This window comes from Podarcis pityusensis, assembly GCF_964106645.2.
Source record: "Podarcis pityusensis genome assembly, chromosome: 9".
Classification (NCBI taxonomy): Eukaryota; Metazoa; Chordata; class Lepidosauria; order Squamata; family Lacertidae; genus Podarcis; species Podarcis pityusensis.
In genome coordinates, this window is record NC_138034.1 from 10829742 (window position 1) to 10856781 (window position 27040).

Below are 27040 nucleotides of genomic sequence, written 5' to 3' on the forward strand. Positions count from 1 at the left end.
ATTCTGGCTAGGGATTCATCTGCATTCTAGGTTAGATTACTGGAATGCATTATACTGAATGCATTATATGTGGGCCTGCTCAAACAAACAAACCCAGGTGGTGTAATTTCCTCTGGCTATAATTTTATTCTCTTCCTGCTATAGTTGGACACCAGTTTGCTCTCAACCTATTTACCAGAAGTGACCCGAATGGCTAGAAAATTCACACACATTTCAACTCTCCTGCAGGTACTGTATTAAAATTCTCTGGCCCATTTTGCAGTCCCACTGGAATAAATCCACTTGATTTAACTTGTCTAGATTAAATTGATCCATCTTTGAGAAAATTAGACTGTTGTCCTAAGGATAAGTTTCATTGAACTACTCCCAAGTAAATGTAGTGAGGATCAGGCTGCCAGTGTCTTTTAATTCCGTTTTAACTTAATCTAGGATTAAGAAGGGATTTATTTATTTTTTTATATGATAAACATTGGTTTTATGCAGTTTTAAAATGCATTTATCTGGGTTTGATAGTGATGGCACTATGCAATTTTAAAATATTTTAATGGAAGCCATGCATTGAGGTTGATTGAACTTAATTATTACGGCAGATTTCTTTCTGCAAAATTGCATTTGTTTCCAATACTATAGAAAAAGGTGGGCATTTCTGTCCTTTCTCTGTTTGTAAACAGTATATAAAGCTGTCGCTGACGTGTATGTGTGAAGCTTGGGAAGAAATACTGATGCAGATGGATTCACGGCTAACCAAATTTGTGCAGGTATTGTGAAAACTCTTCCAATTCAGGTGATCGTTATTTTAATACTGCTTCTCGTAATATTTTTCCCATGTGAAGAATAGGAACAGGTTATTGTCGCAGATGCTCTGTTCAAGACTAGGTAGTCCACTTATAATGACACCGTGTCCCCATGCCTGGTCTAGAGGGTGAGGAATTTTTTAATGTTTGATGTTTTATCGTGTTTTTAATATTCTGTTGGGAGCCCCCCAGAGTGGCTGGGGAGACCTGGCCAGATGGGCAGGGTATAAACAATAAATTATTATATATGGATAATTAAATAATAATAATAATCTTTATTGCGGTCCAACAACCCATAAAATGGATTCAGAATAAAATACAGATTCGTACAGACAACCCCCCAGGGAAGGAAAACCGAAGCGTTATTTGTTTAGTCATGGGTATGTTGATCTTTGATTCGTATAACTACTGAAAGAAACTTTGCCACGGCCACTGTGATATTATTGGACTTGTCGTACAGAAGATATTTGGCATAGTAGGCTTCAGATAGACCCGGCCGATTTGCCAATAGTGGTTGAATCAATAGTTCTCTAGCTTGTTCATATTGTCCGCAATGCAATAAAATATGCCTCATGCAGTCGACATCCTGAGAGCATACACAGATCTTATTTTGATAAAGGATGCCTCTCAGTCTGCTATCCAGCACTTCTGATGGGAATACATTTAATCTGGCTTTGGTAAAAAGATGGCGATATGTTGGTACAGACAAATTTCTAAGATATGCAGGTGTCTGAAAATTGAACCCATAGTGAATTCCTACTGCTCATGGGCCACAGATAACATGAGACTGAGATCGGAGATCACTATGTGATATGTCCCAGAGCCTTTGCCTCAGCGATTCAAGGGTTGTATAGTAGCCCAGATGGTACAGGAGAAAAGGTGGCATACCAATCAAAAGTTGCTCCTCCCCTTTTTTTAATTAAATTTTTATTGGAAATTTTATTTACAACATAATATAAACCCCCCACCACCAATACAGAAATCCGTCCTCATTAAACACAAACATAACAAACAATAAGCATAACATACAACAATACAAACAACCGAATAAAAGACTTCCTTTATCCTGTTTCTGGAATCCTTATTTACTTCTTATAGGCTGTTTCATTTATGAATAATTATTAAGATTTTTCTAATTATAACTTAAATATCCACAAATTCGCCTGCAGACATGAATCAAAACAAGTCCAGGTATGAATTTTAGGGCACTGTTTTGTGAAGTATTCTCTGCATTTCCCCCATGCTTTTTGAAATTCTTGTCTCGTGTGATCTCTAATTCCTCTGTTAATCTAGCCAGTTCAATATACTCTAACAGTTTGTCTTGCCATTCCTTTTTTGTGAAAAAGGAATCGCAGTTGCTTTTCTAACCATAATTTTCATCCATGAGCTGGTAAACTCCTCGTTGTTTAGGTATGGAAGTAGCCCCTTCCCTGGGCCAAAGACTGATAAAGCCTCTTCTCCTCCAGGAGGGGAGGGATTGGGAGCGGGAACAGTTTCCCGCGTTATGCAGGGGGCGTGCCGGCCCCTGCCCTGCTCCATCGCTGGCGTGCCACGCCTCCCAGAAGAACACCCAATCAGGTGGCAGCTTGGGGGCATGGTTTAGCCGCTCAAATGCGGCCGCGCCAGCTCTACCCGCCATTGCACTGCCAATCTCTTCAAGTCACCCACCCACCACTCCCTTTAGGGCTTAGCTGTTCGCTTGACCTTGCTATGGACCTGTGATTGGTCACCGCGGTTGCCCGGGGGGCCTGGTAGGAGTTTTTTCCAATTGGCAAATTGGCACCGGCCTTTTGGTTTTTTTCGCCTACCTCGTAGCAATCGTCACAACTTTTTTGGTATTTGGCAGTTAGGCATTGGAATAGGTTGTTGGTGTATGGAAGGGCAAGGTGTGGCCATCGCCTACCCCTTCACTTATGGGTATTCCGTTAAAGGAATCTGGCGGTCGTGGATCCTGTCCGATGCCCTGTGTGGCGGGGGGCCATGGCACGACCCCTGTTGACATCAGCTTATAGTTGTATTTACATCAACAGGCTCCCCCTACTGGTGGTTTACCGTCATCAGGCTCACCCCTCTCTGAGTGGATGGAGTCAAACTTTGTGGTTGTCCAATGCCTAAGCCAATACCTCTCACATGCTGTAATCAATAAAGTTGTGGCCTTTTCTAGCCCATTAACCTAATATGCTGTGTTCATGTGTCGTTATTATTCCCAAGCGGGGAACGGGTCCTTGAATCACAATTAAATGCGTTTGTACTGCCACCTTCAATCTGCAGGAAAAGAACACAACGACGTCAGTTCAAGACGAATTTATGCAGTTGCTGTTATGGGGCAAAGCAAGGTACTGCGCATGAAGTTGTTTTTCATCAGAGTTGTGTACTGCGTTGCGCTCACAATCAAAGTGAAATTTGTGTGTGGTGGTGTTGTTTTCCCTATACAGCCTTGAACTTCAGGCGTTGCTTATGAATCAGCTCACAGTAAAGGTATACTAGTGCACATGTTAAAATACTGTTACTGCCTTTTGATTGACCTACGCTGCTAAAAACAAAGTCTCTTCCAACAGGGCTTAAAGAAACTTGGCCAGTCCATGGAATCCTCTTATTCCAGTATTCAGAAGCTTGTCATAAGTCACTTGCAAAGGTAACATCTCATGCTGTGTTGAGAGGGATGCAAATAAATATAGGAACTTATGGAACAGAGAAAACTCGAATACATTTGATGCTTAAGTCAGTTGAAATACCACCGCCACCTTTGGGCTGCTATGGTGGTCCCCGCTGTGGGTTGAGCAGCTGAGCCCGGCAAATAGAAGCAGGGAGGCAAGACAGATTGGTGGTGGTTGTTCTTCAATTCTGCCACTAGAAGAATGTCTGAATTAAAATTTCGGGAAGGGATGTTAGCAGTAGAAAATGTGACTACTATGGTGTTATGCAAGCCGAAGCTGCTACCTTTAAAGTCAGTAACCCTAGAAAAGCTTGAGAAAATGCAACATGAAGCACAGGAAACTATTCAACAGCAGGAACTACTTGCTCAGTAATGTTCAAACTCTGAATTCATTCAATAGTTTACTTAAATGGATTTTCTGTACTGCTGTATCAATGTATATAGCAATATGATATGCTGTGTAAAACATTACACATGAACAGAATAGTGGTTGTAGATTCTTACAGATTTCCCCAATTGTACTGCTCCCTTTTAAAATATATTCAAGCATGTAGTCGTTTAAATCCAGGTAATCTTTTAAAAAATGTCATTCAGAATCCTGCTCTAGGATTTCTGTATTGTTTTTCACATTGGAGGTCAACTTAGCAGCCTTACATATGTTACTGAACCTTTAACTCAGCATGGGGAACCTTTTTGGCCCAGCAGGTCAGATCTTTCACCTCTGCAGGACAATTCTTGACAGGTGGCAGCTCATTTGCCTGTTACCTAATATCATAATGATGCTGGATGATTGACATGAGGGTTGCCACACCCACCAGCCCATCCCTTGTGCAACACGTGGGAACCACAATGCAAGTGGCTTTGCCAGCCCTATGCTTAGCAAAGTGCAGTGTATTGGGCTGACAAAGCTGCTTTCTGCAGAGATCAGCTGAGCAATTGGGTTTCCCAAGGTTTAGGTTTAGAAAGGTTGATATTTCTCCGCTAGACTATTAATAAAACTTGTTTCTATACGTTTAAATATACCAATATGCTAAAAAGTAAAAAAAAGAAAAAGAAATACCACCGCCACCTTCCCATTCCACGGAAGAAAAATTGCTAAAATACTTCTCACTTATGCAAGGAAATCCTAGCTTGGGCAGAGTATGAGTGATAACCAACATTAGCCGTTTTCAGAGTAGACCCCTTGAAATTAGTGGATTTATTGATTTCATTGAGTCTACATGAAGTGTTATTAACACTCATATATCACACTATACGAGTAACAACCTAGTTAGGCAGAATTTAAACTTATTTTTTTACTTTTACCCCAGCAAAGCATAACTCTGTGGAGCTGTCAAGTTAGCTAACAGCATAATAAAGCAACATTAAAATTAAAAGCAGAATGAAACCAAACATCTTTCTTTCTTTCTTATTTATTTTATTGGGTTTTATAAACAAGAATACTGCTATACAAATAAGTATACCAAGTTTTCTCATGTCAGGAGTAACCGTGGACCAAACATCATATATAAACTATAAATCACTTGTATTTTGCTTGGTTTCCTTCAGTCTGTCAAATATTCCAGATTATTATTCTTTAATAATGATGCTTTGTTGTGTGTGGTAGCAGCTCCTTCACTGAAATGTTTTTGCTGCCTTGCTTTGCTAGCGGCTCAGAGGCTTTGCTTTACCATCTCAGTGAACTGAAAGGAATGGCATTGTGGAAACAAAAGTATGAGTCTCTTGGACTGGATGCAACAGGAATCGAAGGTACATATTATTAGCTTTCTGGCTAGCGTGTTGATCGCCAACTCAGCTGATGTTAAATAACTGTTCTCTCTTTACAGAAGCTATTACTGCGGTGGGCTCCTTCATCCTTAAAGCAAATGAGTTGCTTCAGTACGTATTCATCTAGCTTGTCGGATGCAAAGCATTTTTAGACTTTGGTTTCCTGTTGAAATGTTGGGAGCAAATGTTTGTTGTTGTCCAAAATGCAACTTAGTCTGTACAACTTAGTCATCACCTTTCTGTGAAGATCCTGACCGATATTTTGCTGTAAATATTACTGATAGTGCATAAGCGGCACTATGACTTTTCAGAAGCACTATATCGGACTTGTATTTAAGCACCAGCCTGCTAGCCAGAAGATATCAGGAATTGCATATGTACATAGAATTCCATGCTGGCAGGTTGGCAGAGGAAGGATGGAATATTCCATCCCTTCTCTCTTGACAGATGCAAAAAGGGACTGAATCCTGCACCTTATAATATTGCGTAAAAATGAAGATTTCAGCAAGAAGTCTGCTAGATGAGTGAAAGATCCCTCTCACTCCTCTCTCTATAGAAGTGGAACAGACTAGCAAAAAGGTTGCAAGCTAGTAACGTCTGATGAACATATTTATAAGGTTGCATTATATTAATGATATTGAAGCGATGACGTACCTTTCAGTGTGTGGAACTGCTCGCATGGAAGGAAATTCTAACGAGGGAGGTGGGCTTTAGAAACACCTTTCAGTCCGGGTAGCATTTGGAATAGGTTTTAATGCCCTTTCTATTCTTTCTTTCTACAGAGTTATAGACAGCAGTATGAAGAACTTCAAAGCTTTTTTCCGGTGGCTATATGTAGGTGAGGAAAAATTAGTGCTAATGATATAAACCAGGGTTCGATTTCATGAAGCGTAACTGAAAAATGGAAACCTATGCACATGAAGGGATAGATCTGAATCTTATTAGCTTATTTGCCACCAGGGAGCATAGTTAGTTCTGCCGTAATAGGTTGGGTAAGGGGATGCGGGTGGCGCTGTGGTCTAAACCACTGAGCCTCTTGGGCTTGCCAATCAGAAGGTTGGTGATTCGAATTCCCACAATGGGGTGAGCTCCCGTTGCTCGGTCCCTGCTCCTGCCAACCTAGCTGTTTGAAAGCGCACCAGTGCAAGTAGATAAATAGGTACCACTGTGGTGGGAAGATAAATAACATTTCCATGCGCTCTGACTTCCATCATGGTGTCATGTTGCACCAGAAGCGGTTTAGTCATGCTGGCCACATGACCCGGAAAGCTTTCTGTGGACAAACGCCCGCTCCCTCGGCCTGAAAGCAAGATGAGCGCCGCAACCCCATAGTCGCCTTTGACTGGACTTAACCGTCCAGGGGTCCTTTACTAGGCGACTCCACATGGACAAGTCTTTACTTTTTTTCTCCTCAGAAATGAAAGGAAGCCACCCAACCTATTTAAAGGGTAAATAGGTTGGGTGGCTGCCTTTCATTTCTGAGGAGAAAATACAGTGGTACCTCAGGTTACATACGCTTCAGGTTACAGACTCCGCTAACCCAGAAATAGTACCTCGGGTTAAGAACTTTGCTTCAGGGTGAGAACAGAAATTGTGCTCCGGCGGCGCAGCAGCAGGAGGCCCCATTAGCTAAAGTGGTGCTTCAGGTTAAGAACAGTTTCAGGTTAAGAACGGACCTCCGGAACGAATTAAGTACTTAACCTGAGGTACCACTGTAAAGTAAAGACTGTAAAGTCGCCTAGTTCCCACCAACAGGGACATCATGAAATAGGAAATGCCATCCATTTCCTTTCTGAAGATAGCTTAGGGCTGTGGAGGGGAAGCCATGGTCTCCCAGTGATTCCTTCCCGTGCCCAGAAGGGCTGGACTTTCAAGAAGAAGGACAAGTGGAACTGAGAAGGGGGGGCAGAATAGTCTTAAGTTTTCCACTTGGAGTGAAGGGGTTTAGGGGAGAGCAAGTTATTGTCCATCTCATCCTCCCAGAGCTGGCAATGTTGATAGGTCTTTTGAGTTTTAAATATTGTCCCTGAGCAAGTAGTCCTTCGTATTTTACACAAAGAGATACAGAAAAAAATAACTATGGCATGCTGCTGCTGCTGCCGTTGTGACATTTTCAAGCGGGTATAATTACTATGTTTTATCATTGCTGTATTTTGGTGAAATCTTCTCTCTTTTGGAAGCAAGGGCAGTGGAATGGAAATTATTGCGCTGTCCTGGTAATCTCTCTCTTTTTTAAATTTTCCAGCCATGCTGAGGATGTCAGAAGATCATGTCCCTCCAGAGCTGAACAAGGTAGTATTTCTGTGCTCTGTCATGTATGTTCCATTTCCTACATGTATTTAAAGGCAATACCATTACACCGTATCCAATTAGAAATGTACAACAGCAATCCAGTTATATCTAGCCCCCTTAACTAAATTAAATATTGACAAAGAATGAAATTGACATGGTTGCTCACAGAGTATTATTGACATTTTAATGTTAATTAGGGTTGTGCTTTCTTGTTTGATCTGCTTCTGTATTATTGTTTTGTATTCAGTAATTTTCATGTTCTTTTAAAGAGAACGATTTTAATTTTGAAGCTCCTGCTTGCAGAATTTTGGCGGCTGATTTTTAAAATGTGAATTCAGAGTTTTCTCTCTTGTTTCTCAAAGATGACTCAGAAAGATATTACTTTTGTTGCTGATTTTCTTACTGAACATTTCAATGAGGTAAGTTTTTTTTATTTGACTGGCTACTGTGAGTAAATTATTACATTTGCACATGATCTAGCTGACTTCGAGTTTTTTGTTCTTTCAAGTGAAAGCAAACAGATACATCTGTTCAGGTCAGCAAAGGAGATCTGAATTTAGAAAGCAGATTTCTGCTCATACATTTGAAGGGAGAAATAAATGTGCGTTTGGGTTATTGTGATTTATTTATAGACCACCCTTCCTCCAAAAATCTCAGGGTGGTCTATAACACTATATAAACATAACTGTGAAACATCTTAAAACAAAATAAAACTTGATAGTAATACAAATTAATGACAGAGAACCATTTCAGACTCAAAACAGGTAAAACTATAGTGGCTCAGCTTTTCCCACAGCTTGAGGAAATAAATGTGCTTTTTAAAAGAATCTAGAAGACTTAAGTTACTACCAAGATTATATCCATGGTACTGGGGGAATCTATAAAATGTTACTGTACAAATAGTTCTTAACACCTCACAGATTAAGTCAGATACACTTAGCAGTACCGAGTAAATGTTGAAGACACAAGACACCTATTTTTTTGGGAGGATGATTTGTAATTTCAGCACAGAAATAATTGGATAACCCAATATGCCATTATTCAGTTATTGTAAGAACCCAGTACAGGAAGAGGACCTGGAAGTAACATTACATTTGCTTTCTGCTATGAGAGTACTTCTTGCAAAAGCTTGAACACAAATGCAACCCCTTTAGTTTCAGAATGGATTGGAAAAATGGGGATGCCTGGAATAATGACCAAATTGATGTACTGTAGCAGAGAAAGTCATGAACGGATAGAGCAATGGTCTTTATTTTATTTTGGAATGATAACATTCCAGGGCAACAGTTATCCATGTAATCTATATAGTATAAAGTTGCTATATGTAGTATTTCTCAAATATATACACGTGTGTGTTTGTGTGTTTCGGTTCTCTTAACTAGAATAATAAATCTACTGTATTTTTAAAAGGGTACCTAAAAGACAGTACTGAGGGGGGCCAATCATACCTCAATCAGGAGGCAGTTCAGTAATTTGGGTGCCACTGTGGAGAAGGCTCTGCGCTATTTCACCACCAACTGCAGATCTCAAGGCCTGGGGGTATTTGGAAGCTAACTTGCCTCCTTCTGATACATATCCCACCGAGGCTGTGATATAATTGAATGTGGGACCTTGGGAGTTAGCTATCTTAATAATTCTTCACGTTTCCACTTAAAATAAAATATACATTGCATTCCATGTTTGTTTGCTTTTTTTTAGGCACCTGAGCTCTACAATCGTAAAGGGAAATACTTTAATGTAGAAAGAGTTGGTCAGGTAATGAATCAAGTCTCTTTGTTAAGACAGGGAGTTGGGCAAATGAGCTGCTGAAGGAAATATCTTCTGCAGGTCGGAGCTAATGGCAGGGATAGCCTATCGCTCTGTAAAGCCACGTTCAGCATTCTGGAATCCGTTTAAGCAAATCAGATGAATTTATGTGAACGAACGTGCTTCGCTGGCAAGCTTTCCCACTCCTTACTCTCAATATTTATAACAACATACAATAAATCTAAATAATATTGAGAACAAAAATAGGCGAGGGCCTTCAGAATATGCTAACGGGCTTCCTTGAGGCATCTCACTGACTGCTGGCCTATATTGTGTGTTCCTCAGACCCCCCAGAATATGCATGCATTTTCTCAGTGCTGCCGTGTGGTTTAGAAATTGTTAACTGGCGTGGGGGATTCTGTCAGCTGTTCTGATGATGGCTGGGTACAAGTGGCTCCAGGTTGACGCAGGTGTGACTTAAATGGTCCTTCATCAAAACGCTGTTCTTACCTATTTACATAACTCAGACACGGCAGAAACTGTCACATAATAATAATACAGTCATACAGTGGTACCTCAGGTTACATACGCTTCAGGATACATACGCTTCAGGTTACAGACTCCGCTAACCCAGAAATAGTACCTCGGGTAAAGAACTTTGCTTCAGGATGAGAACAGAAATCGTGCTCTGGCGGCGCAGCGGCAGCAGGAGGCCCCATTAGCTAAAGTGGTGCTTCAGGTTAAGAACAGTTTCAGGTTAAGTACGGACCTCTGGAACAAATTAAGTACTTAACCTGAAGTACCACTGTACCTCGGGTTGAAGTAGCTTCGGGATGAATATTTTCGGGTTGCGCTCTGCGGCGATCCGGAAGTAGCGGAGCGCGTTACTTCCAGGTTTCGCCGCATGCGCAGACGCTCAGAATGATATCATGCGCAGAAGCGGCGAATTGCGACACGCGCAGACGCAGGTTGTGTTCGTTTTAGGATGCGAACAGGGCTCTGGAACGGATCCCGTTCGCATCCAGAGGTACCACTGTAATAATTTATTATTTATACCCCACCCATCTGGCTGGGTTTCCCCAGCCACTTTGGGCGGCTGCCAACCGAATATTGAAAACAGAATACAGCATTAAACTACTCTGGAACCTTTGCAACGCACCCCCCCTCCAGTTCTTCTCTGTTCTCTAGATGTGCAGCAACTCTGGGGGTTTTTTCCATTTCTGACCTCTTCCTTGCATCACAGAAGTGATCTCATGAGTCACCCTCTTGCAGATGACTGTAAAAGATTAAAAAAAGAGAGCTGGGCTTGCCAATAGCTTGATAGCAGACCCTAATCTCTCCAGACAGCATTCTCAGCAGATGCACCACATTGCAAAGGATTGGTCATTCCGTCCTACTTGATTTACTCAGGGGGAAAGATCTCGTTGACTTTGGAGGAGTTTATTTCCTAGCAAGTATGCTTAGAACTTCCGCCTTAGCAGATTTGAAGAAAACCTTGGGATTGTCAAAAGTCTTAAGAACAGAAGACATTTTATGTCCCCTGAAGGTTTTTTTAACAGCTCAGCCTCTGAGCAGCTGCACTGATGAGGGTCCAAGTTGCAGGGGAAAGTAGCAAGCAGGAGGGAAGGATAGTTAATCTTTTCCCCAAAAGATTTACAGTGACATTCTATAAATGTCTACTCAAAAGTATGTGTCATTGAACTCAGTTAGGCTTACTTCTGAGTAGACACTTGCAGAATTTCTCTGTAAATCCCTTGGTAAATTAAGAAGTTCTTTTGAGAGAACAGTAGTCCCCCCCAAAAAAAACTTTAAAAACAAAACAAAACCATTTACTATGTCAAAAGTTAATGAATACAAAATTATACATAAGCATTTCCACTTACTCTGGATTCTTCACGAAGGAGAGTGAACAAATTGCTCATTTAATTACCGTATTTTTTGCTCTATAAGACTCACTTTTTCCCTCCTAAAATGTAAGGGGAAATGTGTGTGCGTCTTATGGAGCGAATGCATGCTGCACAGCTATCCCAGAACCCAGAACAGCAAGAGGGATTGCTGCTTTCACTGCGCAGTGATCCCTCTTGCTGTTCTGGCTTCTGAGATTCAGAATATGTTTTTCTTATTTTCCTCCTCCAAAAACTAGGTTTGTCTTGTGGTCTGGTGCGTCTTATAGAGCGAAAAATACGGTAGCTCCTCACAATCACGAGAGTCTAGTTGTAGATGATAGTTTCATAGAGCAAAGGTTTATAACCATCTCTGATAAACTAAGATAACAGGTTATTTTAAGTAAACTGATTACTGGAAAATAAAACACATTCTAAAGCCCTAAGAAAAAGGTCAAAAAACTGTCTTTAGTATGTTATCTATTTGAAATCGAAACTTCTGGTCATATTTTCCCAACATCGTTGAGATATAAACTTGTCTTGTCTTGTTCTCCAGTATTTGAAAGATGAGGACGATGACCTCGTGTCCCCACCTAACACAGAAGGAAACCAATGGTTTAACTTCCTCCAAAATAGCAACCATCTCAAAGGTACTTCATTCTCTTATTACCCGATGAGCTGAAGATGATGAGACTGCAAGCATTCAAGTACAGTTGTTTAATATGGCATAGTATAGATTTAGCATTGTTCTTACAAGTGAGTGAGCAAGTGTGTTTGTTCAAAAGGGGAAGGCAGTTGAGGTCGAACTGCCAAACTAAGTGTCTGTTCACCAAGTCCTTCCATTTAAACATTTCATTCAGTCTCAGTAGTAATAATAATAATAATAATAATAATAATAATAATTTATATCCTGCTCACCCCAGCCGAAGCCGGGCTCAGAGCGGCTAAGAACAGTAAAAATAACACAGTTATATAATCTTACCTTGCTTTTTCATCAATAACTGATTTCTTTAGATGAAATTGTGACATTTGAATGCGAATTTCATTTCCACCAGTTGGATGTATCCAGTACAGACACAACCCTAAGAAGTATGCTGTTCCAAAATATTTTCTTTTCAGAACCCAGTTTTTGACAGCCTGTTTTCACAGTGCAGTTGTACATTTTGAATTTGAACGGAATCCGTTCCGGAATTCCGCTTGACTTCCAAAATGTCCGGAAAGCAAAGTGCGGCTTTTGATTGGCTACAAGAAGCTCCTGCAGCCAATTGGAAGCTGCGGAAGCCCCGTCAGACGTTCGGGTTCCAAAAATAGTTCGCAAACCGGAACAGTCATTTCTGGGTTTGCAGAAGGCTTGGGAGCCAAAACATTCGAGAATTAAGCTGTTAGAAAACCAGGGTTCCTTACTGCATGGGTAGCGAAGGAGATAACTTCAATTTATGCACATATCTTAGAGGGTTTTGTAGTGTTTATAATTAATTTATTTCCGCTTTCTGTATACCACTTAATCTAAGCCTTCTATGTATATTTTGCTCTAGGAGGCTTTCTTCTCGTAAATGAGCTACCATAGTTGCTAGAGGGCCATGGAAACTTGTGTCCCAGACTTTTACGACTTATCTACCCATGTAGTGGGACACGGGTGGCGCTGTGGGTTAAACCACAGAGCCTAGGACTTGCCGATTAGATGGTCGGTGGTTCGAATCCCCGCGACGGGTTGAGCTCCCGTTGCTCGGTCCCTGCTCCTGCCAACCTAGCAGTTCGAAAGCACGTCAAAGTGCAAGTAGATACATAGGTACCACTCCGGTGGGAAGGTAAACGGCGTTTCCGTGCGCTGCTCTGGTTTGCCAGAAGCGGCTTAGTCATGCTGGCTACATGACCCAGAAGCTGTACCCTTGGCCAATAAAGCGAGATGAGCACTGCACCCCAGAGTTGGTCACGACTGGACCTAATGGTCAGGGGTCCCTTTACCTTTACCTTTACCTTTACCTTTACCTTTACCTTTACCCATGTACTATTGAAACCAAAGGGGCGCATTGGTTGCCAGTCTTTTTCCCCCAAGTTTCCTACCCCACCAATCAGTTGTTAATAATTGTTTCCCATCCCCCAATGTCCATATGGTCAGCATAATTAAGTTGCTACCTCAGTCCTGCCTCTAACTTATAACAGAGGTTCCATAAATCACCAAATTGTTCCAAAACCACCCTTGTCAAAGCCACACTCAATAATAATAATAGTAATAATAATAATAATAATATTTATTCCCCGCCCATCTGGCTGAGCCTCCCCAGCCACTCTGGGCGGCTCCCAACAGAATATTAAAAACACAATAAAACATCAAACATTGAAAACTTCCCTAAACAGGGCTGCCTTCAGATGTCTTCTAAAAGCCAGATAGTTGTTTATTTCCTTGACATCTGATGGGAGGGCGTTCCACAGGGCAGGTGCCACCATCGAGAAGGCTCGACAGTATGCAGGTAGTAATGGCGGACTTACTTAAATTGGGAGAGCAATTTAAAAAAATAAATAAAAGTTTTTTAAAAGCGTGTTTTTCACACGAGACAAGACCTGAATTGAAGCACGAATTGTATCTTTTGTGTCTCCATTTTGTCTGGAGGTGGGCAGAACACACTGTTTCCCAGTCATAGTAATTATGACTGGAGTCCTAGAGTTCTTTCTCGCTTCGTGTGAGCCGCTGTCAAACTGGCCCTCTGGGAGTTGAAGGGCAAATGGCAGCAAGAATAAATGCTGTTACCAAACAGTGGTATTGTCTAGGCATGTTCTTCTCTGAGTTTATAGCCGAAAAACTAATGGGGGGGGGGCGGAGAACCAAACTGAAAGAGGCTTTGATCCACAGGCTGTATGTTTGCCTTGTTGTTGTTTAGGTGTTTAGTCGTGTCCGACTCTTCGTGACCCCATGGACCAGAGCACGCCAGGCCCTCCTGTCTTCCACTGCCTCCCGCAGTGGTCAAACTCATGTTGGTAGCTTCGAGAACACTGTCCAACCATCTCGTCCTCTGTCGTCCCCTTCTCCTTGTGCCCTCCATCTTTTCCAGCATCAGGGTCTTTTCCAGGGAGTCTTCTCTTCTCATGAGGTGGCCAAAGTATTGGAGCCTCAGCTTCAGGATCTGTCCTTCCAGTGAGCACTCAGGGCTGATTTCCTTCAGAATGGAGAGGTTTGATCTTCTTGCAGTCCATGGGACTCTCAAGAGTCTCCTCCAGCACCATAATTCAAAAGCATCCATTCTTCGGCGATCAGCCTTCTTTATGGTCCAGCTCTCACTTCCATACATCCCTACTGGGAAAACCATAGCTTTAACTATACAGACCTTTGTTGGCAATGTTTGCCTTAATAGGAGTGAATTGGGGAAACAGAGTTTCTGTTCACAGGTCCATCTAACTTCATCCAAGCGTAATTAATTTGCCTCTTTATTTCCAGAAAGCCCGTTGCTGTTTCCATACTACCCTCAGAAGTCCTTGCATTTTGTCAAAAGGCGGATGGAGGGAATTATCGACCAGTGCCTACAAAAGCCGGCTGTAAGTATTCGGTCGTTGGTCGGGTTTGAGTTTCGGCAAGCAACGCCGTTGTTTTCATCTGTTTTTAAAAGCAGGTTGCACGAATGAAGTTTCCCTCTGCGGAATCCAGCCGTTGGCCGAAATGCCAAAGTTGCAGGTGGTGGCTTGCCCACGCCCTGTTTCCTGCTAAGTAGACTCGCTGGGGTTCAAACTCTCAGATTTGTAGCATTAATAGATTCCCTTCCCCTAAAAATAAAAAGCAGTATAGAAATGAAATCATTATTAATAATAGCGTTCTGCATTTTAAGTAAGAGAGTCTGAAGTCTCTTCTTCATGACCCAGAATTATAGAGCAATAATGTTAAGTCCTCCACAGATTATGGCTTAATGGAGATGGGGTTTTAACTTGGGTGGGTGTTGGTTATTTGGGGTGGGGTGGTTTTAAATTGTTATTAATTGTTATATGTCATTTTGTATTTGTATTTTTTTTCATAAGGCTGATTAATATTCTACATCCATTTAAATGTGCTTATGGGAGGGGGTTTATTGTTTTGTTGCTTCTGTTTTGACTGTTTACTTGTGTTTTTACCTCATATTTTTTCCCTGTGAACCGTCCTGTGATCTTGTGATGAAGGGTGGTAAATAATAATAATAATAATATGCGCAGGACTGTTGCCAGCATTTAGGCAAACAGCAGCTGTGACTGCATCTGCCCAGGCTGGATCTGGCCTTAAGATTTCCATTCTTTTTATGCATGTGGAAGAAGGACGGGATTCAGATAGCAAAACCACTAGAATTCACAGCATTGCATAAACTTGAAACCTCCTTTCTTCTTGTTGTTACCTAGATTGTGTCCTGTGGGCAGTCAGCTTCTGTTGTGTAGCTCTGTTTGTTTTGAATGCTAGAATAATAATCCCACAGGATTTAAAACGTACGCGAGTCCTATCTGTTGTCAAATTCACAGTCCTGGGCCAAATTTGCTCTCTCCGTGTCGGTGGGTGTGTTGCTGCCACTAATTTCTCCCTACTGCTTTAATGCTTTTCGTCCTTCTCTCTAGGATGTGGTTGGGAAATCCGTGCACGAGGCGTTTTGTATGCCTTTGTACAAAGCATCCAAAAGGTAGGGCTTTTGCAATAAGGAATAGCTTTTTCCAAGTTCGACTTAGAACAAAATGTTGGAAGTGCTGGAGTATTGCTTCTGAGTTTACCAGCCACGTTGTCTTCCAGGATTCTTCATTCTCTCTTTCCCATTGTTTCCTTCCATCAGTAAGTCACCATTCTGTACCCACTGAGCATGCCCAGTCTTCATGGGACTGTTTGTGGGTTTGGTAGTCACCTTATTCAATATTTTTCTGAAGTTTTTTAAATTGTTTTTTGGTATTACTGTAATAATAATAATAATAATAATTTATCATTTATACCCGGCCCATCTGGCTGGGTTTCCCCAGCTGCTCTGGGCGGCTTCCAACAAAACACTAAAATACAATAACCTATTAAACATGAAAAACTTCCCTAAACAGGGCTGCCTTCAGATGTCTTCTAAAAGTTTGGTAGTTATTTTTCTCTTTGACATCTGGTGGGAAGGCGTTCCACAGGGCGGGCACCACTACCGAGAAGGCCCTCTGCCTGGTTCCCTGTAACCTTACTTCTCGCAGCGAGGGAACCGCCAGAAGGCCCTTGGAGCTGGACCTCAGTGTCCGGGTAGAACGATGGAGGTGGATACGCTCCTTCAGGTATACTGGGCCGAGGCTATTTAGGGCTTTAAAGGTCAACATCAACACCTTGAATTGTGTTGACCTTGTGCTGACATAATACCTCCCTCTTGCCCATGCTGCTCACATGAGGACGCACTCTGAGAATGAATCTGCTATTTGCATATAGGATTTGCATATCATGCGATGTAAAATACGTTTTTAATGTTGTCCACTGCCCTCGGAATTAAATAATAAATATTCTTCTCATGTTCTTCTTTCTTTTCCACTTTAGTGAGGATCCAACATCTCAGCTCTTCAAGTTGCCCTTTTTGTGAGCATGTAACTATTTTTCTACATTCTATTCACCAGGTGTTACGGTTTATTTTTTACTTACGGGTATCCAAATTATCATTGCAGGTGGAATGATAAATCATCCAATTTGCATTACGTTTTGTTCACGATGTTAGAAAGCTCCATATCTAAAATATACATATTGAAGAGGCATACAGACACTTCAAGGTATGATGGAATAAAAGGTGTATTTAAAGCATTTCCGTTGGATTTGTTTTAATTTTAATTTTTTGTTTACATCTAGATGTAGTTCTGCAAAGACACTTTCATTGCATAGCACAGGCCTAGATAACAGTTTCATTGATTCATTTAGCTGTGCATTTTCACATATCATGTAATGTCTGTGTAAATTGCCAAAGATTTGGTTCATATGGTAATTTTTTCCATCTTAGGTCTGCTGATAATGGGCTACTCGCTGTTGATTTTGGAAATTTTCTAAACAGCAGTATTAATGAAAATTCAGGAACAAGGTTGGTATATCTAAAAATGCCTAACTTTCAAAAGCTAGCCATATAGTAACTTCACCAAATTATACAGTGGTACCTTGGTTCTCAAACTGAATCCGTTCCGGATGTCCATTCCAAAACCAAAGTGTTCCATAGAAAGTAATGCAAAACGAATTAATCCGTTCCCGTCTTTTAAAAACAACCCCTAAAACAGCAATTTAACATGAATTTTATTATCTAACGAGACCATTCATCCATAAAATGAAAGCAATAATCAGTGCACTGTACTATAAAATAAATAAGACAGTATTGTAGGTGATAAAAATGAAAATTTAATTTTTTTCTTCCCTGCAGTGATGATAGTCATTGTTTGGATAGGAGGCTTTTATCTATTTCCGCACTCACACAGTCAATCAATCAATCAGTAGCTGAACTGGGTTCCACACAGTCACAAAAAGAAATTAACCCCAAAAGCCTCAAAAACAAAATTGCAAAATAAATAGCAAAAACAAAAACGCCAAACTTAATCCGTTCCGGAAGTCCGTTTGACTTCCAAAATGTTTGAGAACCAAGGCGCAGCTTATGATTGGTGCAGGCGCCCCGGAAACAATTGCTGACAACCGCATCGGATGTTCAGCTTCCAAAAATCGTTCAGAAACCGGAATACTTACTTCTGGGTTTTTGGAGTTTGAGAACCAAGGCGTTTGAGAACCAAGGTACCACTGTAACTTGATTAGGCATATAAAGCCCCTTGATTCTAGAAAAGAAGGATGGCAAGATTTTAGGGAATGATCAATGTTTTGTTCTGAGCTGCTTGCAAACGTTTGTTCTGATGTAGGCCACATTGACCATAGTAAGTCATAAGCAGTGACTTACCATAAATAGGCAAACCACACATGCTTTGCTCATCTTCCCTAGCACTGGGAGGAAACAAACCACAATCCTTGGCTTAATGTTACCTAAATTGTGTCACGCAAACCACAAGAATCATCGAATCCTGGAACTGTAGAGTTGAAAGGAAACCCGAGGGTGATCTAGTCCAAATCTCTGCAATGCAGGAATCTTTTGCCCAACATGGGATTTGAACCCACAACACTGAAATTAAGAGGCTCCTGCTGTATCTCCTGAACTATCCCGCTTCTCCCCTTCCTTGGCTACAGAAAGTGGGTTGTTGGAGGCGAAACAAACCACAGTCTCTGGCTTGTGGTGGCCGGAGATCATGATGCTATAGCAAAATATCCAGTACCGTATTTTTCGCTCTATAGGACGCACCTTGTTTTAGAGGGGGGAGAACAAGAAAAAATATATATCCCCCTCTCTGCCCAGCGCCCCTTCAGCGAAGCGTCAGGAGGCGCTGCGCAGAGAGGGGGAGAATTCCCCCCCCCTTGTTTCCCCCCTCTAAAACAAGGTGCCATTTAAGGTGCATTCAGTCGCCTTCAGGCGGCTACCTTGGAAGCCTGGAGAGCGAGAGGGGTCGGTGCGCCCCGACCCCTCTTGCTCTCCAGGCTTCAGATTCCTTTCGACCTGCTCTTTGGGGCTGGCAGGGGAAAGCCCACCACCAGCCCCAAAGAGCAGGTCGGGGAGCAGCAGAAAGGTGCGCAGCCTTCCCGTTGCTCTGGGAGCTTCGCAGGGCTGCCGGGGAAGCCCAGAGCTATGGCTTCTTTAGCCCCACGCACCCTCTCCCGGCTGGAGAGGTGGCGCGTGACTATGGCAATACCCCCACCTCCCGCAAAAGCCCACAGGAGCCGTGCACCCTTTAAGGAGCGCGGGCTCCTGTGGGCTTTTCTACGAGGAGGGAGAAGGGACTGACTGGCTGCGTCAGGCCCTTGTCCCTCCTGAGGAAAATCCCGCAAGAGCTGCACGGAGCTTGTGTGCGGCTTTTGGGGGCTTTTCCTGCCTGCCTCCCCCCTGCACTCGCTCCATAGGACGCACACACATTTCCCCTTCATTTTTGGAGGGGAAAAAGTGTGTCCCATACAGCGAGAAATACGGTAAAACAGCAGGAGTATTGCAGCAAAATACATTTCCACACTGAATGGTTTTCTTGGTGTGCATCACTTCCTTGACCACAACTAGAATGCTTTCGCCTTATCTTGCTTATAGTTGTTACAGTTGCCTCGATGCCCATTTCTACGACGACGAAACGATCACGGTAATCCTTGCGGAGAATTCAGAACAAGAGGGAAAGGAGAGGATTTTGGCCCAGTTGCCATTGTCATCTGTATATACCGAGGAAAACCAGGGTTTGGAATTCAGCTGGAATTCTGCTCAAAGGTACGGATTGGACTTCCAGTTTTTATCTGAATCCTTTTGCATTAAGAAGGATGCAGGCTATTAGAAAGGGACGCGGGTGGCGCTGTGGGTTAAACCACAGAGCCTAGGACTTGCCGATCAGAAGGTCGGCGGTTCGAATCCCCGCGACAGGGTGAGCTCCCATTGTGCGGTCCCTGCTCCTGCCAACCTAGCAGTTTGAAAGCATGTCAAAGTGCAAGTGGATAAATAGGTACCGCTCCGGCGCGAAGGTAAACGGCGTTTCCGTGCGCTGCTCTGGTTCGCCAGAAGCGGCTTAGTCACGACTGGACCTAATGGTCAGGGGTCCCTTTACCTTTACCTAGGCTGTTAGAAACAGCTGAACTGAAACGACTGCACATTCCCAAGTAAATGGCAAAATGTTGTTTCTCTTGGGTCAAGCGTGGCTCTTAACTTTCCTAAATGCCATTGTAGGTAGTTCTTTAAGCAGCTTCCTTGTACATACCGTATTTTTCCGTGTATAAGACGCCCCCATGTATAGTAAAGGCAAAGGGACCCTTGACCATTAGGTCCAGTAGTGACCGACTCTGGGGTTGCGGTGTTCATCTCGCTTTATTGGCCGAGGGAGCCGGTGTACATCTTCCGGGTCATGTGGCCAGCATGACTAAGCCGCTTCTGGCGAACCAGAGCAGCGCACAGAAACGCTGTTTACCTTGCTGCTGGAGCGGTACCTATTTATCTACTTGCACTTTGACGTGCTTTCGAACTGCTAGGTTGGCAGGAGCAGGGCCCGAGCAACGGGAGCTCGCCCCGTCGCGGGGATTTGAACTGCCGACCTTCTGATTGGCAAGTCCTAGGCTCTGTGGTTTAACCCACAGCGCCACCCGCGTCCATGTATAAGACACCCCCTATTTTTAGGGATTCGTATTTAAGAAAATAGGGGGGAGATTGCTCTGTGTATAAGACGACCCACAGTTTTCCACATAATTTTAATGTTAAAAAACCTAGGCCCATACACAGAAAAGTATGGTAACTTCCACTATTGGGGCAATATCCAACAAACTCATTCCGACGGATTTTCATTGGTGCAACAGAACCTTCTCCCCATGTACCCTCTATTCTGGGTTCCCCCCCACCCCCAGCACTCAGGAGCAGATTTGCAGAGGTTGTGGGGCACACATGGGGAGAAGGGGGAAGATTTCTGTTGCATAAGTGGAAATTCTTGTGTTTATGGAATGTGTTAGTCCCATTGTCTCAGGTAGACTATTTTGCGAAACCTGAGATTTAGTGCTGAACGTGTGCGGAAAATAAAGCTGGTGATGTGTGCATTCATAATTCTGCAACATTTGCACTCTCCTGCCAGCAGTGTTGAGAGAGTTGGCAACTGTGTAAGAATTAGCTGAGCATTCATGAGAACATAAAATACGTACCAGCCTAACTTACCCGGTCATTGTAAAAAGATAACTGAGGTTCATTTCACTTTGAATATTCTAAGCACTGTATAAATGATAACTGCTGTTATGTTAAGCTGCCCTGTTTGAACTCTGGGTCTGTTTCTCATTCATTAGTATATCATTGCCCCTTACATTTTATTTTCAGCTTTTTTCAAAGGCATGCAGTGAAATCAGGGTCTTAAGAAGTGGTTTGGGCAAAAATGGCAGAGGAGAAAATTCAGTGACAAAGATGTACCGTATTTTTCGCTCTATAAGATGCACTTTTCCCCTCCTAAGAAGTAAGGGAAAATGTGTGTGTCTTATGGAGCGAGTGCAGGCGGGAGGATCTGCTCAGCGCTCCCTTTAAAGAGCCACGTGGAGCATGTGTGCGGCTCTTGGGGGCTTTTCCCCAAGGAGGGTGAAGGGCTCCGGTCGCTTTTTAAAGGGAGTGCGGCTCTTGGGGGAGCCTTAGCCGTGCGAAGCCCCTCCCGGGCAGGGGAGCCTTCATCCCGCTGCCCGAGAGAGGCTTCGGTGGCTATCCCATAAGCCAGGACAGCAAGCGGTATCGCTGCGCAGCAATCCTTGCTTTCCTGGCTTCTGGGTTTCAGAATTGTTTTTTCCTTGTTTTCCTCTTCCAAAAACTAGGTGCGTCTTATGGTCTGGTGCATCTTATAGAGCGAAAAATACGGTATGTGATGAAATCTAGGTCATACACTAAAGCAGGCATCCCCAACCTTCGACCCTCCAGATGTTTTGGACTACAATTCCCATCATCCCTTACCACTGGTCCTGTTAGCTAGGGATCATGGGAGTTGTAGGCCAAAACATCTGGAGGGCTGCAGGTTGGGGATGCTTGGAGTGAAGTTTCAAATTTCCATTTGGAGTTAAAAAGGAATTTGTAGTCTTAGCATCTTTCTTCTCTGGCCTTAACTAGATTGGATATGCAATGTGAGGACATTCCTACACAGTCTGTCACCATCGAGGGTCAGTGGAGGGTATTGGAGAACATGAAAGCCCAGTATGTTGCTGTAAATGGCATCCGAAAAGTTTCCTGTGTGGTGAGTATCCCATGGATAGATTTTGCATTTGACCGTTGACACCACTGTGTTGACTGGGAGTCGTTCTCAAGTCATTTTGTATAGGACTGCAGGCCTTGTTTTTCTGGGGTCATGAGTGAAGATATTGGACCGACTCCTTCAGCAATGAAGAGCATTAACCTATATAGTAAAAATAGTTCAGTTATCATCTCTATTGGTACAGGAACAGTATTCTGCTGCAGTGAAGATATGGGGAACAAAACTTCTTGGCTATTGCTCTGCAAATGCTTTTTATGTAGGTTGAAGTAATGTATTGTATTTCTTTGATTCTGAAGTTTTATGATCATTGTACCACATTTTTTAATCAGAAATTGTTATAGTTTTCACAACACAATAAAATTATATCTAGGACTAATGAAATGAAAAGGAAGAAAGAGAAACGACAAAAGAAAAGAGGAAGGCAGAGGAAGGAAGAAAAGAGAGGAGAAATAGACAGTAGATATAAACACATAATTATATACAGTGGTACCTCAGTTTTCGAGCGTCTCTGAAGCCAAATGTTTCGGTTTTTGAACGCCGAAAACACAGAAGTAATTGCTTTCATTTTCAAATGCTTTTCAGAAGTCAAACAGTTTTTTTTCCAATTTTCCCCACTGAAATTGCAGACTGCCCTTTGCACCTCGGTTTTCAAACGGTCTTCTGGAACAGTTTGAAAACCGAGGTACCACTGTATATATATATCCCTCTATTCTAATCCTACCCTAATCTCCATATGCAAAGAAGTGAGTCTTCCCAGCTCCTACCTGGGAAGTTTTCCTCAGTCTCACAGCCTCAGAAAAACCCACTCTTGCCTGCCTCCCTCACAGACCCCTCCCTTCTGACCGCCACTTATCTGTATGTAACTTATTTTATGTAAATTACATTAATAGTGCAATATCAGAAAATAACAATCATAAAATACAAAGAAAGAAAAAAGAAAAAACAGATTAAAAGATAAAAAGATAAAAAAACCTTTCACTTCCCTGTCTGCCGATCATTTGTATATCAATTATTCAAAATATTTAACATACTTTCTTTCCTAGCCTTTTTTGGCACAAGTTAAAACAGCAAAATCATAAAATCATAAAAAGTCATCCAAATAAATTGATAATCCAAACACATACAATATATAATCATATTCAATATACAATAGATAATCATATACAATATACATATAATACATATGATAATATAAAACATATACATATAATAGATAAACATATACAATAGATAATCACCAATGAATAAATCAGGCAACTTTAGATTTAGCTTTAAAGATCTCGGCTAAGTAGTAATAATAATAATAATAATAATAATAATATAATTTATTATTTATACCCCGCCCATCTGGCTGGGCTTCCCAAGCCACTCTGGGCGGCTTCCAACTAAATATTAAAATACAGTAATGCATCAAACATAAAAAGCTTCCCTAAACAGGACTGCCTTCAGATGTCTTCTAAAAGTCTGGTAGTCGTTCTCTGATTTCTGGCGGGAGGGCGTTCCACAGGGCGGGTGCCACTACTGAGAAGGCCCTCTGCCTGGTTCCCTGTAGCTTTGCTTCTTGCAGCGAGGGAACCACCAGAAGGCCCTTGGCGCTGGATCTCAGTGTCCGGGCTGAACAATGGGGGTGGAGACACTCCTCCAGGTATACTGGACCAAGGCCGTTTAGGGCTTTAAAGGTCAGCACCAACACTTTAAAACCCCGAAACAATATTGTACTACCTGTTGTACTACGTTTTGAACGTTTATATTATTGTCGCTGCCTTGTGTGGGCTTGGCCCATAAAGGCAGCTATCGGATTAGTAAAATAAGACCTATCTTTAAAATGTTCCCCTAGCTAAGTTCAAACCTCCGGCACATCCGAGTGTTTGAAATGGACGTGGAAGATGATGGAGAGGCGGAGGAGGAAGAGGAGGAAGAAATGGTCCCTCAGGCAAGCGTGGGTGAAGAGGAGCCCCACCCATCTACGAGCAACCAGGAAGAGAGCATCCTTGCTGGCTCTGCTGAATTAGCAGATGAAATAGGAGAACAGGAATCGAGTCTCAATGCGTGAGACAAAACTCCCGGTTCATTAGCTGCAGGTGGGCAAAACTCTGGCCATAAACTATTCTTAGGGGAATTACAGTGGTGCCCCGCAAGACGAATGCCTCGCAAGACGGAAAACCCGCTAGACGAAAGGGTTTTCCGTTTTGGAGGTGCTTCGCAAAACGAATTTCCTATGGGCTTGCTTTGCAAGACGAAAATGTCTTGCGAGTTCCTGCGGGTTTTTTTCCCTTCCCCCCCCCTTTTTCCCAAGCCGCTAAGCCGCTTATCAGCTGATCCGCTAAGCCGCTTAACAGCTGATCGCTAAGCCGCTTAACAGCTGATCCGTTAATCCGCTTAACAGCTGATCCGTTAAGCCACTAAGCCGCTTAACAGCTGATCCGTTAAGCCACTAAGCCGCTTATCAGCTGATCCGCTAAGACCGCTAAGCCGCTAATAGCGCTAATCCGCTAAACCGCTAATGGGCTTGCTTTGCAAGACGAAAAAACCGCAAGACAAAGAGACTTGCGGAACGGATTCTTTTCGTCTTGCGAGGCACCACTGTAGCTTGTACAGGAGCTGCATGCTGGTGCTTGCGTCTTAAGCCTAATTTCGCTCTTCCATTCTGGGAGCAGGGAAATAAACAGCTGAATGCCTGGATTAGCACCCCTGGTTATGGTTCGTTTAGGAGAAAACAGACCATAAGCACCAGTAGGGATGCAACACAAAACCACTTCTCCACTCCAGGAAGAGGAAAAGGGAGCTGGGAGGGCTTGAGATGAAGGCAGATCTGCAGAAAGTCAGTTCCCTAACCTATTTGATGGCCAGTGTTTCTGTCCAGGCTCTTATGTGTTGCGTGGCAAGTTCCCGCCTCCCCCCTCAGAAATAAAGACACAAGACACAAGAATTTGAGTTAATGGGTCAAATTAGGCCACAACTTTATTGATTACAGGAATTGAGCGGTATTGGCTTAGGCATTGGTCCTAACAACTAACCGGCTTCAGCCTGCATGCTTGAAGACTGGTGAGGGTTAACCACCAGTAGGGGGACTCCTGCTGAGGCACGTCAACTAGGACCTCCCCCGGGGTCACCGCGTGGGGGCATGCCATGGGCCCACACCTCCATAGGCTTAGGACAAGGCCACGCCCCCCGGAATCCTTTACCGGACTACCCTTTGCTTTGGGGGAAGGTGATGGCGCTCCTTCCCCCCCTTCATCTCCATAACAATACAACAGTACCCCTACCAATGCCTAACCGCCAATACCGTGGAGTTGTGATGGTTTGCTACGAGGTAGGCGAAAACCAAGTGGCTGGTGCCAATCTGCCGGTTGGGAAAATTCCTACCAGGCCCCTTGACGGCGACCAACCGAAGTCCATAGCAACGTCAGAGAGCCTAGCCTAACGGGTGGGAGGGAAGGGAAAACCAGGTCAGCTGCGGTGCGGGAAAGAGGGAGAGCCTCGGCCGCGCCAGACCTAAGTAAGGCGAGGCCACGCCCCCTGGGCCAGCCGATTGGCTGGCTCGGGGTATGACGCGTCCAAGGATTCCCTGGTATCGCGGGGGCTGAAGCCAGCCTCTGCAAGTGTGAGAAGGGGTGTGAAGCCCGCAACCCCACCTCCTCCCTAGCTCGGAAGTGGCTTTGTAGAGAAAAAGGAGGAATATGGCTTTACTCTCCCAGACTAGTTTACAAAAGGCTTTTGTGGGTATGGAGGCATCCCTGACTCTTCCTTTCTTTTCCCAGTGCCGCTTCTTGCTTCTGAGTTGCCTGAATAAGTACAGCGCTGGAAGAAACACACCCAACTGCAGCCAGTTCATCCTGTAAACACATACCTGCCCTTTAAACTTAAGACAGCGTTGTGGTTCTAACGCTTCCCTTCCAGTCCCACTGCAACATGAGAAATGGGCTTTAAACTTGGCGTTTCCCATCTGTATTTGTAATGGATGGTAAATTAAAGAGTGATATTTTTTTCTGTAGTGACGGTGTTGTGGTTTGTGCCTTCAATTCCACGTTTTACTAATTTGTAGTTTAGGTCTGTGGTTCCCAGCGTGGGGCACACGCCCCACAGCGAGACCATTTGATTTTTTAGGGGGGCAATTTGAAGCTTGTTTAGACCAAGTTAATGGCCTTTTAGGCTCCCTCCACGTGAATAGGAGTTCACTGTTTGAATAATAAGAATTACAGTGGTACCTCGGGTTACATACGCTTCAGGTTACAGACTCCGCTAACCCAGAAATATTACCTCAGGTTAAGAACTTTGCTTCAGGATAAGAACAGAAATCGTGCTCCGGCGGCGCGGCGGCAGCGGGAGGCCCCCATTAGCTAAAGTGGTGCTTCAGGTTAAGAACAGTTTCAGGTTAAGAACGGACCTCCGGAACGAATTAAGTACTTAACCTGAGGTACCACTGTGTGTGTCATGGGGGGGGGGGGCACCAGGATTTTAGAGATGCTTAGGTGGGGCATGGCCAAAAGTTGGGAACCACTGGTCTAGGTGTTTTCTAAATCTAATTTATAGTCTAAGGTGGGTGTGTTTTTTTAAAGCTTTCAAATGTGAAAAAAATATCTATAATACTATGAAATGCTTGCCTGTTGCTCAGAAGCCAACTCCTTGCCCCCAAAAGTGTTTTACTATTATTTTAGGATGTACCACATGCACATTAAGCAGAACCAGTCTTCTGCAAAAGCAGAGAACTTTTAGCAGTATTTTCTAAAACATCATCCTGAATTTTGATTTACTGGACCTTCTACTATTTGTGCTCTCCCCCCAGGGTCTGCAGAGAAAGTCGTGTTACATTATGATTTAATATATAATAATAATAATAATAATAATATTTATTATTTATACCCCACCCATCTGACTGGGTTTCCACTCTGGGCGGCTTCCAGCAAAATATTAAAATACAATAATGTAAATAAATACATATTCTGCGCTGGAGATCAATAGTAATAACCCAGACCATTGCCTTTATTTTATATATATATATATATATATATATATATATATATATATACAGTGGTACCTCGGGTTACATACACTTCAGGTTATAGATGCTTGAGGTTACACACTCCACTAAGCCAGAAATAGTACCTCAGGTTAAGAACTTTGCTTCAGGATGAGAACAGAAA

At 43.0% G+C, this 27040-nt stretch overlaps 1 protein-coding gene and 1 long non-coding RNA gene across 3 annotated transcripts in view; one reads left to right on the plus strand and one right to left on the minus strand.

The window, feature by feature from the left end:
* ANAPC4 (anaphase promoting complex subunit 4) overlaps positions 1–25890 on the plus strand; it is a 36882-nt gene extending 10992 nt beyond the window's left edge. Inside the window, exons 10-30 of one of the 2 annotated variants that reach the window (XM_081019921.1) lie at positions 145–228; positions 672–758; positions 3066–3130; positions 3230–3272; positions 3353–3429; positions 5099–5199; positions 5277–5328; positions 6000–6055; positions 7463–7509; positions 7872–7928; positions 9208–9264; positions 11695–11788; positions 14572–14669; positions 15705–15766; positions 16633–16671; positions 16758–16859; positions 17084–17161; positions 19241–19411; positions 21755–21878; positions 23734–23977; positions 25658–25890. In XM_081019921.1, coding sequence (XP_080876047.1) covers positions 145–228; positions 672–758; positions 3066–3130; positions 3230–3272; positions 3353–3429; positions 5099–5199; positions 5277–5328; positions 6000–6055; positions 7463–7509; positions 7872–7928; positions 9208–9264; positions 11695–11788; positions 14572–14669; positions 15705–15766; positions 16633–16671; positions 16758–16859; positions 17084–17161; positions 19241–19411; positions 21755–21878; positions 23734–23949 — 1710 coding nt within the window. In that variant the 3' untranslated portion in view covers positions 23950–23977; positions 25658–25890. Of the gene's footprint in view, positions 1–144; positions 229–671; positions 759–3065; positions 3131–3229; positions 3273–3352; positions 3430–5098; positions 5200–5276; positions 5329–5999; positions 6056–7462; positions 7510–7871; positions 7929–9207; positions 9265–11694; positions 11789–14571; positions 14670–15704; positions 15767–16632; positions 16672–16757; positions 16860–17083; positions 17162–19240; positions 19468–19752; positions 19776–21754; positions 21879–23733; positions 23978–25657 lie in introns of those variants that run through there. The other variant, XM_081019922.1, reaches the window with a different exon arrangement.
* On the minus strand, positions 5258–12543 carry LOC308484978. The gene is made up of 3 exons (XR_013990257.1): positions 12121–12543; positions 10415–10531; positions 5258–5380 (listed from the first exon to the last, which is right to left on the minus strand). It is a non-coding gene; the product is annotated as an uncharacterized lncRNA (long non-coding RNA).
* Positions 25891–27040: the final 1150 nt, after the last annotated feature.